At 39.8% G+C, this 17,107-nt stretch overlaps 1 protein-coding gene across 1 annotated transcript; it reads left to right on the forward strand.

The window, feature by feature from the left end:
- The first annotated feature begins 11,502 nt into the window (after positions 1–11,502).
- LOC131815647 (transmembrane protein 11, mitochondrial-like) lies at positions 11,503–15,951 on the forward strand. The gene is made up of 2 exons (XM_059147422.1): positions 11,503–11,544; positions 15,530–15,951. The coding sequence occupies exons 1-2, from the start codon at positions 11,503–11,505 to the stop codon at positions 15,896–15,898; spliced, it is 411 nt and encodes a 136-aa protein (XP_059003405.1). The 3' UTR covers positions 15,899–15,951.
- Positions 15,952–17,107: the final 1,156 nt, after the last annotated feature.

A 17,107-nucleotide genomic window follows, 5' to 3' on the forward strand; every position in this document is an offset into this window, starting at 1 on the left:
CTTCAGTCTTTATTTTTATATTTATGTGATATAATTTTTTTAATCTTTGGTTTCCTTTCATTGTATTCAATTTTATTTTTGTATATATATAAATTTTTCTCTCTTTCCTACTCCAGGATCTAGTTTCTTCTGACAAACAGACCAAAATACACCCAGGATCTAGTTTACTGTTTTTTTTTTCTTTGTTTTTTTTGTTTTGTTTTGTTTTTAAAGATTTTATTTATTTATTTGACATAGAGAGATTGCAGGTAGGCAGGGAGAGAGGAGGAATCAGGCTCCCTGTGGAGCAGAGAGCCAGATGCGGAGCTCGATCCCAGGACCTTGGGATTATGACCTGAGCCGAAGGCAGAGGCTTTAACCCACTGAGCCACCCAGGGGCCCCTCTAGTTTATTGTTTTGTTCTCTTTTACTTTTGTTTTATTTTTTTCTCATTTTTTTGTTTCATCTTTTTCTTCTGATTGGTCTGTATTTTTCTGGTGGTATTGTTTATATTTTTGTCTTTTCTCTCTCTTTCATCTCCTCTTCTGGACATAACAATGAGAGAGAAACTCACCACAAGCTAAAGAACAAGAGGCAGTACTGACAGCCAGGGATTTAATCAATATGGGTATAAGTAAGATGTCAGAACTAGAATTCAAAACAATGATTACAAAGAAACCAGTTGGGCTTGAAAAAAGCATAGAAGACATAGAGAATCCCTTTCTGGATATATAAAAGAACTAAAATCTAATCAAGCCAAAATTAAAAAGGCTATTACTCAGATGCAGCTCTCACTGCTGAGATAAATGAGGCAGAAGAGATTGTCAGTGATACAGAAGACAAAAACAAACAAACAAACAAACAAACCCAAAAAACAAATGGAGATTAAGGAAGGTGAGAAAGATAAAAACAACTACTGGATCACCAAAGGTGGATTCAAGAGAATGGCAATACAATAAAGTGAAATAAAATTAGAAAATAGGGGTCCCAGAAGAGGATAAAGAGAGAGAAAGAAAAGGTTTATTTGGACAAATTATAGCTGAGAATTTCACTAATCTGGTGAAGGAAACAGGCATTCAAGTCCAGGAGGCACAGAGAATCCCCCTCAAAATCAATAAAAATAGGTCAACACCTCTGCATATAATAGTGAAATTTGCGCATTTCAGAGATAAAGAGAAAATCCTGAAAGCAGCTCAGGACCAGATATTCTAAACCTACAAGGGTAGAAACTTAAGACTAGCAGCAGTCCTGTCCATAAGACCTGGCAGGCCAGAAAGGACTGGCATGATATATTTAAGGTGCTAAATGAGAAAAATATGCAGCCAGGGATACTTTATCCAGCAATCTTATCATTCAGAATAGAAGAGATTAAGAGTTTCCAAGACAAACAAAAGCTAAGGGGATTTGTGGTCCCTAAAACAACCCTCCAATAAATATTAAAAGGGATCTTTTGAGCAGAGAGAGAGAGACCGAAATTAACAAAGACCACAAAGGAACAGGGACAATCTACAGAAACAGCAGCATTACAAGTAATCCAATTGCACTAAGTTCATATCTTTCTATAATTACTCTGAATGTAAATGAACTAAATACTCAATTGAAAGGCAGACTGGATAAAAAAGAAAGACTCATTTATATGCTATCTACAAGAGCCTCATTTTAGAACCAAAGAGACCTCCAGATTGCAAGTGAGGGAGTGGGAATCATTTATCATGCTAATGGACATCAAAATTAAGGTGGGGTAGCAATTCTTATATCAGACAATCAAAAGACACAGACTGGACGAAAAAGCAAGACCTATTCATATACTGTCTACAGGAGATCCATTTTAACCAACTGAGCCACCCAGGCAGCCCCAGGAGACTCATTTTAGATCCAAAGAGACCTCAAGATTGCAAGTGAGGGTGTGGGAACCATTTATCATGTTAATGGATGTCAGGAGAAAGATGGGGTAGTAATCCTTATATCAGAAAAACTAGATTTTAAACCAAATAATAACCAAGTAATAAGAGGTGTAGAAGGACACTATATGATAATAAATGGGTCTATCTAACAAGAAGACCTAACAATTGTAAATATTAAGTCCCTAACTTGGGAGCAACCAAATATGTAAACCAATTAATAACAAAATTAAAGAAACTCATTGACAAATACAATAATAGTAGGGAAATTTAACACCCCACTTACAGCAATGGACAAGTTATCTAAGCAGAAGATTAACAAGGAAACAAGGGCTTTGAATGACACACTGGACCAGATGGACTTCGCAGATATATTCAGAGTGTTTCATCCTAAAGCAACAGAATACACATTCTTCTCAAGTGCACATGGAACATTTTCCAGAATAGATCACATACTGGTCACAAATCAAGTCTTAACTGGTACCAAAATATTGGGATTATTCCCCCACATATTTTCAGACCACAGTGCTTTAATTTTTTCCATTTTATTTTATTTCTTGTCAGTGTTCCAAAATTGTTTACATTTATTTGTTTATGTTTTGCATTGTTTATGCACCACACTCAGTGCTCCATGCAATATGTGCCCTCCTTAATACCCACCACCAGGTTCACCCCCCTCCGAAACCCTCAGTTTGTTTCTCAGAGTCCACAACCTCTCATGGCTCATCTCCCCCTCTAATTTCCCCCATCTCACTTCTCCTCTCCATCTCCCAATGTCCTCCATGTTACTCCTTATGCTCCATAAGTAAGCAAAACCATATGATACTTGACTCTCTCTGCTTGACTTATTTCACTCAGCATAATCTCTTCCAGGCCCATCCATGTTGATATAAAAGTTGAATATTCATCCTTTCTGATGGAGGCATAATACTCCATTGTACATATGGACCATATCTTCTTTACCCATCCGTCCATTGAAGGGCATCGAGGTTCTTTCCACAGTTTGGCAACCATGGCCATTGCTGCTGTGAACATCAGGGTACAGGTGGCCCTTCTTTTCACTACATCTGTATCTTTGGGGTAAATACCCAGTAGTGCAATTGCAGGGTCATAAGGTAGCTCTATTTTTAATTTCTTAAGGAAGCTCCACACTATTTTCCAAAGTGGCTGCACCAACTTGCATTCCCACCAATGGTGTCTCTCCAGTACTTGGTGTTTACTGTCTTGTTAACTTTGGCCATTCTAACTGTTTTAAGTTGGTATTTCAATGTGGTTTTGATTTGAATCTCCCTGATTGCTAATGACGATGAACATTTTTTCATGTGCCTGTCAGCCATTTGTATGTCTTCTTTGGAGAAGTGTCTGTTCATGTGTCTGCCCATTTTTTGACATGATTATCTGTTTAGTGTGTGTTGAGTTTGAGGAGTTCTTTATAGATCTTAGATATCAGCCCTTTTTCAGTAGTGTCATTTGCGAATATCTTCTCCCATTCCGTGGGTTGCCTCTTTGTTTTCTTGACTGTTTTCTTTGCTGTGCAGAAGCTTTTGATCTTGATGAAATTCCAAAAGTTCATTTTTGCTTTTGTTTCTTTTGCCTTTGGAGACATATCTTGAAAGAAGTTGCTGTGGCCGATATTGAAGAGGTTACTGCCTATATTCTCCTCTAGGATTTTGATAGATTCCTACCTCACGTTGAAGTGTTTTATCCATTTCAAGTTTATAATTTTGTATGGTGTAAGAGAATGGTTCAGTTTCATTCTTCTACACATAGCTGTCCAATTTTCACAGCACCATTTATTAAAGAGACTGTCTTTTTTACACTGTATATTTTTTCCTGCTTTGTCAAGGATTATTTGACCATAGAGTTGAGGGTCCATATCTGGGCTGTCTACTCTGTTCCACTGGTCTATGTGTCTGTTTTTGTGCCAGTACCATGCTGTCTTGGTGATCACAGCTTTGTAGGAAAGCTTGAAATGGTGACATGAAGCCCCCAGTTTTGTTTTTCTTTTTCAACATTTCCTTAGCAATTCAGGATCTCTTCTGGTTCCATACAAATTTTAGGATTGTTTGTTCCAGCTCTTTGAAAAATGCCATAGATCACAGTTTTTAAAACTTAAACTCAATCATGAGAGAAAATTTGGAACACAAATGCTTGGAGGTTACTAAAGAATGAATGGGTCAACCAGAAAATTAAAGAAGAATTTTAAAAATTCATGGAAACAAATGAAAATGAAAGCACAACAGTTCAGAACCTTTGGGATGCATCAAAAGCAGTCGTAGAGAGAAGTGTATAACAATATAAGCCTTTCTCAAGAAACAGAAAAAGTCAAAGTCTCTAATATGCAACCTAAACTTATACCTAAAGGATCTGGAAAAAGAATAGTAAATAAAACCTAAATCCAGCAGAAGAGAAATAATAAAGATCAGAGCAGAAATCAATGACACAGACACCAAAAGAACAATAGAAGAGATCAATGAAACTAGTAGCTGGTTTGTTTAAAGAATGAAGTCAATAAACCTCTAGCCAGACATATCAAAAAGAAAAGAGAAATGACCCAAATTAATAAAATCATAAATGAAAGAGATCAACCACACTGATGAAATACTAACAATAATAAGAGAATCTTATAAAAAACAATATGCCAACAGATTAGGCAATCTGGAAGAAATGGATGCATTCCTAGAAACATATATACTGCCAAAACTGAAACAAGAAGAAATAGAAAACCTGAACAGACACAAAGCGACAAAGAAATTGAAGCAATAATCAAAAATCTCTTAACAAACAAGAGTCCAGGGCCAGAGGGACTCCCAGAAGAATTCAACCGGACATTTAAAAGGGAAATAATACCTACTCTAGAAATAGAATAGAAATGGAAGGGACGCCTGGGTGGCTCAGTTGGTTGAGCAGCTGCCTTCGGCTCAGGTCATGATCCCGGCGTCCTGGGATCAAGTCCCACATCAGGCTCCTTGCTCGGCAGGGAGCCTGCTTCTCCCTCTGCCTCTGCCAGCCATTCTGTCTGCCTGTGCTCACTCTCTCCCTCTCTCTGACAAATAAATAAAATATTTTAAAAAATGGAAGGAAAACTTCCAAACTCATTCTATAAGGCCAGCATTACCTTAATCCCCAAAACCAGACAAATAAATACTCAACCAAAAAATGGAATTACACACCAATATCCCTGATGAACATGGATGCCAAAATTCTTCCCAAGACACTAGCCAATAGGATCCTCAGTACATTGAAGGGATTGTTCATGACAACAAAGTGAGATTTATTCCTGGGCTGCAAGAGTGGTTCAAATCCACAAGTCAATCAATATGACACACCAAATTAATAGAAGAAAGGACAAGAATCATATGATCCTCTCAATAGGGGTAGAAAAAGCAGCTGACAAAATACAGTATCCTTTCTTGATTAAAACTCTCTGCAGTATAGGGATTAGAGGGAATATACCTCAATATCATAAAAGCCATATACCAAAAAACCCACAGCAAATATCATTCTCAATGGAGAAAAACTGAGAGCTTTTCCCATAAGATCAGGAACATTACAGATATCCACTCTCACCATTGTTGTTCAACATAGTATCAGAAGTCCTAGCATCAACAGTCAGACAACAAAAAGACATAAAAGGCATCCAAATTGGCAAAGAAGAAGGCAAACTCTTGCTCTTTGCAGACAACATGATACTTTATGTGGAAAACCCGAAAGACCCCACCCCAAAATTGCTGGAACTCATACAAGAATTCAGCAATGTGGCAGGATAGAAAATCAATGCACCGAAGTCTGTTGCATTTCTATACACTAACAATGAGACAGAAGAAAGATAAATCAAGATTCCATTTACAATTTCACCAAAAAACACAAGATACCTAGGAATAAACCTAATCAAAGAGGTTAAGGATCTGTACGTTGAAAACTATAGAACACTTATGAAAGGAATTGAGGAATACACAAAGAATTGGAAAAACATTTCATGCTCAGAGATTGGATGAACAAGCATTGTTAAACGGTCTATGGTACCCAAAGCAATCTATACATTCAAGGCAATCCCTATCAAAATACTATTAACATTTTTCACAGAGCTGGAACAAATTAAAACATGAATAGAACCAAAAAAGACCCCAAAAAGTCAAAGGAATGTTGAAGAAGAAAGCCAAAACTGTTGGTATCACAGTTCTGGACTTCAAGCTATATTACCAAATGTAATCATCAGGATAGTATGGTACTGGCACATAGATCAATGGAACAGAATAAACAACTCTGAAATGGACCCTCAACTCCATGGACAACTAATCTCTGACAAAGCAGACAAGATTATCCGGTGGGAAAAAGACAGTTTCTTCAACAAATGGTGTTGGAAAAATTGCACAGCCACATGCAGAGAGACTAGACCACTTTCTTACACCATGCACAAAAATAAACTCAAAATGGATGACAGACCTAGTTGTGAGACAGGAATATATCAAAGTCCTAAACAAGAACACAGGCAGCAACTTCTGTGACCAACTTCTTTCTAAACACATCTCCAAAGGCAAGGGAAACAAAGGTAAAAATAAACTATTGGGATTTCATCTAGATAAAAGCTTTTGCATAGCAAAGGAAACAGTTAACAAAACCAAAAGACAACCAGCAGAATGGAAGCTGATATTTCTAAATGCTTTATCAGATAAGGGCTAGAATCCAAAATCTATAAAGAACTTATCAAACTCAACACCCAAAAAGAAACAATCCAATCAGGAAATGAGCAGAAGACATGAACAGATATTTCTCCAAAGAACACATCCAGATTGCCAACAGACACATGAATAATGCCAAACATCACTGGACATCATAAACTGTAAAAAATGTTGGTAAAACCACCATGAGCTACCATCTTATACCAGTCAGAGTGACTGAAATTAACAAGTCAGGAAATGACAGATGTTGGATAGGATGAGGAGAAAGAGGAACCCACCTACACTTTTGGTGGGAATGCAAACTGGTACAGCAACTCTGAATAACACTATGAAGGTTCCTCAAAATGTTGAAAATGCACCTGTCCTATAACCCAGTAATTGCACTACTAGGTATTTATCCAAAGGATGCAAGCATAGTGATTCAAAGGGGCACCGGTACCCCAATGTTTATAAAAGTAATGTTCAAAGTATACAAAATACAAAAAGAGCCGAGAGGTCCATTGACAGCTGAATGGACACACACACACACACACACAGTGGAATATTATTCAGCCATCAAAAATGAAATCTTGGGGCTCCTGGTTGGTTCAGTTGGTTGAACATCTGGTTCAGCTCAGGTCATGATCTCAGGGTCCTGGGATCAAGTCCTGAATTGATGGGTGGGGAGCCTGCTTCTCCCCCTCCTTCTACTGTCCCCCTGGATTGTACTCTCTCTCTCTCTCTCACTCCTCTCTCTCTGTCAAGTGAATAAATAAAATCTTTAAAAAAATGAAATCTTACCATTTGCCATGATGTGGATGGAACTTGATCATCAGAGGAAGAGAAATATATATCATATGTATTATATGATCTCACTTATATGTAGAATTTAAGAAACAAAACAGATGAATATAGGAGAAGGGAGGGAAAATTAAAACAAGCCAGAATCAGAAAGGGAGACAAACCATAAGAGACTCTTAATTACAAGTAACAAGTTAGAGTTGCTGGAATGGAGGTGTGTGGGGGGATGGGGTAACTGGGTGTTGATGGGCCTTAAGGAGGGCACTTAATGTAATGAACAACTGTTGAATCACTCATTAAACTCTACCTCTGAAACTAATAGTAACTGTATGTTAATTAATTGATTTTGAATTTTAAAAATACCAACATTTTTTACAGAGCTAGAAGAAACCATCCCAAAATTTGTATGGAACTACAAAAGACCCCAAATAGACAAAGCAATCTTGAAAAAGAAATGCAAATCTGGAGTCATCACAATTCTGGACTTCAAGTTCTCTTACAGAACTGTAGTGATCAAGATAGTATGGTACTGGCACAGAAATAGACACACAGATGAGTGGAACAGAATAGAAAGCCTCCGAACGTACCCATACAACATGGTCAACTAGTCTTTGACAAAGCAGGAAGGACTATCCAATATGAAAAAGACAGTCTTCCTGAAATGGTGTTCAGAAAACTGGGCAGCAAGATGAAGAAGAATGAAACTTAACCATTTTCTTAAACCATACACAAATATAAATTCAAAATGGATGAAAGACCTAAATGTGAGACAGGAAACCAACAAAATCCTAGCGGAAAATACAGGCAGTAACCTCTTTCACATTAGCTGTAATAACTTCTTACTAGATATGTCTCCTGAGGCAAAATGAACTACCAGGACTTCATCAAAATAAAAAGCTTCTGCACAGCAAAGAAAACAATGAACATAACTGAAAGGCAAACTAAAGAATGGGAAAAGACATTTTAAAGTGACACATCCAATAAAGGGTTAGTATCCAAAGTCTATAAAGAACTTGTAAAACTCAACACCAAAAATATGGGCAGAAGACATGAATAGACATTTTCCCAAAGAAGATATACAGATGGCCAATAGACACGTGAAAAATCTCCACATCACTCATCATCAAGGAAATGCAAATCAAAACTACAGAGATATTACCTCATGCCAGTCAGAATAGCTAAAATGAACAACGCAGGAAAAAACCATTGTTGATGAAGATGAGGAGAAATGGGAATGCAAATTGGTGCAGTGTTGGTGGGAATGCAAACTGGTGTAGCCACTCTGGAAAACAGTATGGAGATTTCTCAAAAAAAAAAAAAAAAAAACCAAAACTACCCTAATTTTAAATAATTCTAGTAATTTCACAACTAGGTATTTACCAAAAGGATATAAAAATTACTGATTCAAAGGATACATGCACCTCGATTTTTTTAAAGATTTTATTTATTTATTTGACAGGATCACAAGTAGGCATAGAGGCAGGCAGAGAGAGATGGTGGGCGGGGAAGCAGGCTCCCCACTGAGCAGAGAGCCTGATGAGGGGCTCCATCCCAGGAGCCTGGGATTATGACCTGAGCTGAAGGCAGAGGCTTAACCCACTGAGCCACCCAGGCACCCCAGTACACCCTGATGTTTACAGCAGTATTATCAACAATAGTCATATCACGGAAAGAACCCAAATGTCCATGGAGTGTATAACGAAGATGTGACATATATCTACAAAGGAATATTGTTCAACCATTAAAAAAAGAGTGAACTCTTGCCATTTGTAATGACATGGATGAAGCTAGAGAGTATTGTGCTAAGCAAAATAAGTCAGTCAAAGACAAATACCATATCATTTCACTCATATGTGTAATTTAAGAAACAAAACCAATGAACACAGAGGGAGAAAAAAGAGGCAAGCCAGGAAAAACACTCTTAACTATAGAGAACAAGCTGATGGTTACTGAAGGGGTGGTGGACAAATGGGAGAAGCAGGGAGAATGGGTTAGATTGGGTATTAAGGAGAGCATTCATTGCCATGAACACTGTATGTATGTAAATGGTGTATGTATGTAAATGGTGAATCACTAAATTGTACACCTGAAACTAAAATTACACTGTGTTGTTAACCAACTGGGATTTAAATAAAAAGGTGGTGAAAATAAGTTTTAGGTAATATACTAAATGGTGAGAGATTGAATGCTTTCACCCTAAGTTCAGAGACAAAGTAAAAATGTTTGATCCTACCACTGTTATTCAACTTTATATTTGAAATCCTAAGCAGTGAGAAATGACAAGGAAAATAAAAGTTATATAGAGTGGAAAGTATTAAACCATCTCTGTTCATAGACAACTGGATGGTCTATTTAGAAAATCCCAAAGAACATAAAAAGTCATTTCAGAAGTAGTGAATTTAGTATTACCATAGGATATAAAGGTAATGTATTAAGAAGTTTATTTCTGTGTGTAAATATAAAATAATGCTAATATGTTAAAATGAAATTTATATCAACTGACAATAAACATATGTAAAGTGGAAAAATTCTTTAGAGTACTATTTTAGGGGCTCCCAAGTGGCCCAGTCAGTTAAACATCCAATTCTAGATTTTGGTTCAGGTCTTAATCTCAGGATCACGAGATGGAGCCCCCTGTCAACTCCAAGCTCTGCAGGGGGTCTGCTGGAGATTCCCTCTCTCTCCCTGTCCCCCTACCCATCCCCCTGTTCATACGCTCTCTTAAATAAATAGATAGATAAATAAATAACTATTTACACTAGCATCAAACCACTTAATACTTATGTATAAATCTTACACAATATATGCATGATCCACATCTTGAAAACTGCAAACACTGATTACAAAAATCAAAGAACAACATGGATAGATATAAATCATGCATGGATGAAAGACTCAACATTGTTAAGATGTCAACTCTACCAAAACTGATCTAGAGATTGAACACCATTTCAATCAAAATTCCTTCAGGACTTCTTTGGTACAAAGTGACCATCTGATTATAAAATTTATATGTAAAGCAAAGAAACTAAAAAAAAAAAAAAGAAAGAAACTGATTTTGGAAAAGAAAACAAAGTTAAAGGGCTCATACTACCTCATTTCCAGACTTACTGTTAATTAAAACAGTCAGAAAAGTGTGCTATTGGAGAAAATATAGAAATATGGATCGGTACAAGAGCATAGAATAGTATATAGAGTCCAGAAATAGATCCACTAAAGTACTGCCCACCTGATTATTGACAAAGATGCAAAGACAATTTGTGGAAAATGATATTTTCAATCAGCTGCTGGAAAAACTTTATTTCCATGTGAATAATAATATAATAATAATAATAATCATTAATAATCAATACCTCACACTCCCTACAATTCACACAAAGTGGATCATACACCTCAATATTTGTATGGGTATTAAGAAAGCCCTTCCGCCCCCCGCCAACATCCTGTTTTGTAGCATTAGAGAAGCAAGGAGCATGTGCAGCAGAATTGACAAAGATGCAAAGACAATTTGTGGAAAATGATATTTTCAATCAGCTGCTGGAAAGGAGCATGTGCAGCAGAATTCAGGTGCTAGTTGAAGTCAGTGCAGTTACTGTAGCTGTGGCTAAAACAAGGAATATAGAGCACAAGAAGTGTCCCACATAATTCTTATTACTATCAGGGGATGGTTTCATATAGTGATGTTTTCACTGAATTGGAAGTTCAATTCAATGAACTTCCACCTGGACATTTTGCTGTTCTTATGTGAACTGATATATGAAGAGCAGGGTTGTCATTCTTCCTGAGGTGGTGATATTGATTACCAAGGGGAGTCTAGGTTGCTCTATACAATTGGGACAGATAGGACCATGTCTGAAATCCTGGGGAACACTTGGGTGCCACTTATTACTTTATCTACTTAATAATAAATCTTAATGGAAAGTCTAATAACCTAATAAAGACAGGACCAAAAAGGGTGCATATTCCCTAGGAATGAAGGTTCTCATTATACTATGGGAAGAGCCCCATACAGCTGAGATGATGGCCAATAAGAACATAGAATGTGTAGTGAAAGAAGGAGTTATAAATGTCAACTATAGCCTTGTGATCAATTACAGTACAACTGATCAATTAAGGAACAACTGAAAAATGGGTAATCTGACACTTGGGAAGAAGTAGAAATGATGGTGGTCACCGAGTTCTATAAAGGTTTTCCAAGAGAGGTAATGGTGTGGAAGTGCCTCAGTGAGTTTCAAATCTGAGTTTCATTTTCTATCTCTGCGTGAAGAAAAATTGAAAATAATCTGGGAGAGCTGTCTTTTATTCCAGTACTTTCTATGCATCTGCATATGATTAGGTCATAGAGATCTAATCTTTATTAGCTGCAGGTTTATCTCTCCCCTTGAGCATGTTCATGAGAAACTGGGTTGTAGTGAGAGATTATGCCACCCTGGGAATCTTTCCAAAATATGTGTCTTTCATGGTACTTTGTTTAAAGACCACTGATGACTTCGTCTTGCCCACAAGATAAAGCCTTTTACACTGTAAAATATTTTAGAATATTCATAGCCTGGACCCTGCCCCTTTCTATGGCTTCTCTAAGCATCCCCCCTCACCTTCCAAAACGTCAGCTCCAGCCCCACACTACTGTCCATTCCCTAAACAGGGAGTGATTAAGCATCCATATTATGAACTTCTCTCCTTCCCCACACTCCCCCAAAGCATAGTCAGTTAAGATCAGCGATGTAATCAGTCACTGCTCCAGGACTCAGAGCATTTGTGCTAAGAATCCTGGATTGCTGGGTCTTTAATGAATTCTTTTAAGATCTAGACTCCTTTGGGATCCAGAGTCTCTTAGGCCCAGGGATGTATAGAATAGGAGATGTGAGAAAGGATGTTGCAGATACAGGTGATGACTACAGAAGCTGTCACTTCACATGTCTTAGTTAATAAAGGGAAACAGGACCTTAAGTTACTGTGCTGGAGTCACCCTCAGACACACAGGGTAAGTTGGGCAGAGGGTGAATGAGCTGGACCCTTAGGGTCCTTCCAATTCAAGGGTCTTGCAAAATTGTGTGATGTTCTGCAGGATGGTTCTTCAGGTATGATAACATTCCTCTTCTTCACCTCCCTGCCTTCTAAGACTTCCCTACATTCTAGAAATATTTTAATTAATGTTTACCAATAATAACATTTGTAAATATTACTGTGCCGTGTATTCTTACAAGACTGTATAATTCCGATGTAATGACAGCTCTTGTGGCAGGTTTTATTATTTTTTTAATTCAATTAGTCAAAACCACATTAGTCTCAGATGTAGTGTTCCACAATTCATCAGTCATGTATAACACACAGTGCTCATCACATCATGTGTCCCCCTTAATGCCCATCACCTAGTTACCCCAATTCCCCTACCCACCTCCTCTTCAGCAACCCTCAGTTTGTTTCCCATAGTTAAGAATTTTCATGGTTTGTCCCCTTCTCTAATTTCTTCCCATTCAGTTTTCCCTCCCTTCCCTTATGATATTCTGCACTGTTTCTTATAGTCCACATATGAGTGAAACTTATAATTTTCTTTTCCAATTTTCTTATTTCACTTAGTACAGTTCCATCCACATAGATGTAAATGGTAAATATTCATCATTTCTTATGGCTGAGTAATATTCCATTATAGATATAGATGATATAGATATAGATATCTTCCTTATCTGTTCAGCAGTCAAAAGAAATCCCAGCTCCTTCCATAGTTTGACTATTGTGGACATTGTTAGTATGAACATTAGGGTAGAGGTGCCCCTTCGTTTCATTATATCTGTATCTTTGGGGTAAATACCTAGTACTGCACTTGTGGGTCATAGAGTATTTCTATTTGTAACTTCTTGAGGAACTTCCATACTTTTTTCCAGAGTGGCTGTACCAGCTTGCATTCCCACCAACAGTGTAAGAGGGTTTCCCTTTCTCCACATTCAAATCAACATTCATTGCTTACTGTCTAACTAATTTTAGCCATTCTGAATGGTGCAAGGCGATATCTCATTGTGGTTTTGATTTGTATTTCCCTGATGACAAGTGATGTTGAGTATTTTTTCATATGTCTTTGGCCATTTGCATGTCTTCTTTGGAGAAATGTCTGTTCATGTCTTGTGGTAGGCTTTAATGTAGTAGTCCTAGCCCTTGTTTTATTTTAGAATCACCTGGTAACTTTAACATTTTTTGCACAGGCCTCCTCTAAGATTGTGATTATATTTATCTGAGGGCACCCAGTAATCTTCATTTTTAAAAGCCTCATATATATTTACCATGTACTGCGTAGTCCCTGGACCACAGCACTGCAGTCACTGGGCGCTAATTAAAAATGTAGAACTATAGGACACCTAAGTGTCTGCCTTCAGCAAGGTCATGATCCCAGGGTCCAGGGATCTAGCCCCACTTTGAGCCCTGCATCAGGCTTTCTGCTTGGTGGCAAGTCTGCTTCTCCCTCTCCCTCTGCCTGTCGCTCCTCATGCTTGTGTTCTCTCTCTCTGTGTCAAATAAATAAAAAAAAAAAATCTAAAACAAAATATAGGACCAGCCTGCTGAATCAGAATCAGCATTTTAGCAGAATGCCTGGGTGATCTGAATGGGTATTTAATTCTAGAAACACTGTGCTAGGTGATTCTTATGGGCAGTCCAGGCTGAGAACTACTGACCATGGGTGAAAGATGAAAGGGTCATTACATAATTAGTGGGAGCATCTGCAAGTGTTGTCTCTGGTTAATGATTCCTCATCACACCCTCAACACAAGAGATGGATCCCACTCATTTATTAGGAAGCAAAATTCTGAAAAACCAGCTGTATGATTTCCCTTAAATGTTTGTTCCCACTGTAATGCCAGTATGTAATGTCCATGTGTAAAAATTACTAATGTGGGTGGATCAAACAGCACCAGCAGGGTGTAGTCTAAGCAGGTAGATTCAGTTCGGTCTTTAATGAAGGAGCCTCCCACATCTCTTGATAGTCCTCTGCTTCGTCACCTTTTAGACACATTGAGGAGTATTAGGGTTCTCCAGAGAAATAGAACCAATGGGAGATTATATCTTTATCTATATCTATATTTAAATATCTATAAATCTGATAATATGTCTCTATTATCTGTATCATCTGTAGTCATGAAAAGAGTAGTCTTATCTGAGGTACCCCAACACTTTCCATGGGTACAGTATTACATTAATAAATCTGTACCATAGTGACAAATTTAGTGCTAAATGGTCGAAGCTAATGAGTACTTGTTCTGAGAGGATTCAATAGGATCGGGTATTTTAACATAATAGGAGTTTGCTGTCTGTAAATTTGAAAGAATGCATGTCTCGGCCTGAAGCACAGCCAATGAATATTTACGGAACATAACACAGTGCTATATCGAGGCACTGTGCCAGGTGCTGACACTTCTGCAGTCATGAAGGCAGCCGTGGCCTCTCCTGCATGTTTACCATCCAATAGGGAGAACAGCTGTAACCAATCTCCTAGGCATTCAGTGCTTGAGGGGCAAGTATGGGATGCCTGGAAAACATAGTAGCAGGTTCTTATTGGTCTGGGGAAGGGGGCCAGGAGAGATACAGCTGAGTAAATGACATGTAACATGGCTGAAGGGTAAGTAGGAACAAACCAGGTGAGGAGGGAGCAGAGAGAGGAAGATGCTAGGCAGGGGGAACAGCAAGTAGAAAAGACTGGTGGCAAGAAATTGTGCCTTTCAAGCCCAGCATTTCTGGAGAGGTGAATGTGAGTGTCACTATGGGGCCAAGTGAAGCTGTGGAAGTCAGCAAGGGTCAGGTCTTGAAGCACCTTTTGTGCAGTTCCTTGGAGAGGAATTTTGCCTTTTCCTTAAGAGCAATGAGAATCTGTGAAGACTTTAGGGAGAATGATGATCAGATTTTCATCTTAGAATGCCACAGTGTGAATGAAAGATATTGAAGGAGAGAGTGTCCAAGGGGGGAAGCCGGGAGAAGAGTGAAGAGGGGAGAGGTTCTTCCAATAGTACCGACAAGGCATGATGTCAGCCCAGCCAGAATAGTGATGGTTGAGAGAAGGAGTGGATGAATGAGAAAGAGGTTTAATGTGGCAGAATCTTAAAGACATGTTGAAAAACTGGATATTGAGGATGAGAGAAAGGATGGAAGGGAAGAAAACTCTCAGGTGTATGATTTGCATTTTGATATCTTTTCAACGAGACGGCCCGCTGGATCACCATGGGCAACTGCCTGCACAAGACCACCGTGCTGGCGGGCACCGCCTGTCTCTTCACCCCGCTGGCCCTGCCCTTGGATTACTCCCACTTCATCTCGCTGCCCGCCGGCGTGCTCAGCCTGGCCTGCTGCACCCTCTACGGCATCTCCTGGCAGTTTGACCCCTGCTGCAAGTACCAGATGGAGTACGACGCCTACAAACTGTCCCGTCTGCCCTTGCACACACTCACTTCCTCCACCCCGGTGGTGCTGGTCCGGAAGGACGACTTGCACAGAAAGAGACTGCACAACACGATAGCACTGGCCGCCCTGGTGTACTGTGTAAAGAAGATTTACGAACTCTATGCCGTATGATTGCAGTAGGACGGGGAGAGAAGCAAACGACCCAGCCCACGAGAGACGACCCGAGGAGTGGGGAGGGGTCTGAGCTGGCCGAATACGCTGGACGCACACTCGTCGCTCCTCCTCGCAGGAGCTGCGCGCCATAGCCATGTCAGTGCCGTCTGCTCGGTCCATCCCACACGTGCCTTTTTAGACTCTTCCCTGCAGCCAGGACTGGAAGCCTGCAAGGCGCACTTCCCAGATGCCCCGGCGGGTGACAGGGCCTACAGGAGGCGTGGCAGGTGTCCTGGAGACGGGAAGGAGGGAGGAGCCATCCCAGGCCCGGGTACTGTGGCACTGCAGGCCGCAGTGGTGACAGCAGACACCCCCAGGGGTGTGGTGCTCAGCTCTTGCTCCAGCAAGTGGGAATCGGGTGGGTGTCCTTATTGTCCCCTTGCCTCTCCTGTCCTCCCAACACCTCTGTCAACAGTGCTCTGTAGTAAATTCCTTCTGCTTGAAATACCTACGGGGGCTTCCTCTCCCAACTGACACTGACTAGCACACAGAGAAACTTACCACCTTTTACAGAGAGAATTGAAACTCAGAGCAAGGAAGTGACTTAACCAAAGGCAAACCCAGCACCTCTCCTCTCTCACTATGTGCTAGTCACCCCAGTCCCATTTCTGGAACACTCGAGCTCACGCACACTCCAGAGCCTTCATGGGGATTCTCTCTGTGCTGAACATTCTGTCTCCAGCTCTGCCTGTGCACACTCTCCACTCGGGGCCCATGCAAACGCTCCCTCTGGAAAGACATCTCCTCTAGCCCCCCATAGTCTCCAAGTCACTCTACTACATCATCCTGCTTCATTTCTTCTTAGAAAACCTCTGCAAGGACTTACTTGGTTGTTATCTCACTAGGACTGAAAAGCCCATGAGGCCAGGCACAGTGTTCGTCTTACTAAATGCTGTGTCTCTGGAGCCAAGAGTGGGACACAGAGTGCATGTCATACTTATTTGCTCTAAGAATGAATGAACAGAAAGGGTGCTCGATTACTTGTGAGCCCAGCTAGGACCGGGCCATCCTGCTGGCTGGCTGGCTGCTAGCCTCTAAGGAGTCTTTTGGGGGTCCCATTGCCCAGGGGTGCCTACGGCCACAGGGATTCTGATTTCCACCATTCGGTCTGTGCCCTCAGCGCATGCTCAGTTACATGCCGAGGGAACTAACCTGCCTATGAACTGT

Source organism: Mustela lutreola, chromosome 15 (assembly GCF_030435805.1).
Source record: "Mustela lutreola isolate mMusLut2 chromosome 15, mMusLut2.pri, whole genome shotgun sequence".
In the NCBI taxonomy this organism is placed as follows: Eukaryota; Metazoa; Chordata; class Mammalia; order Carnivora; family Mustelidae; genus Mustela; species Mustela lutreola.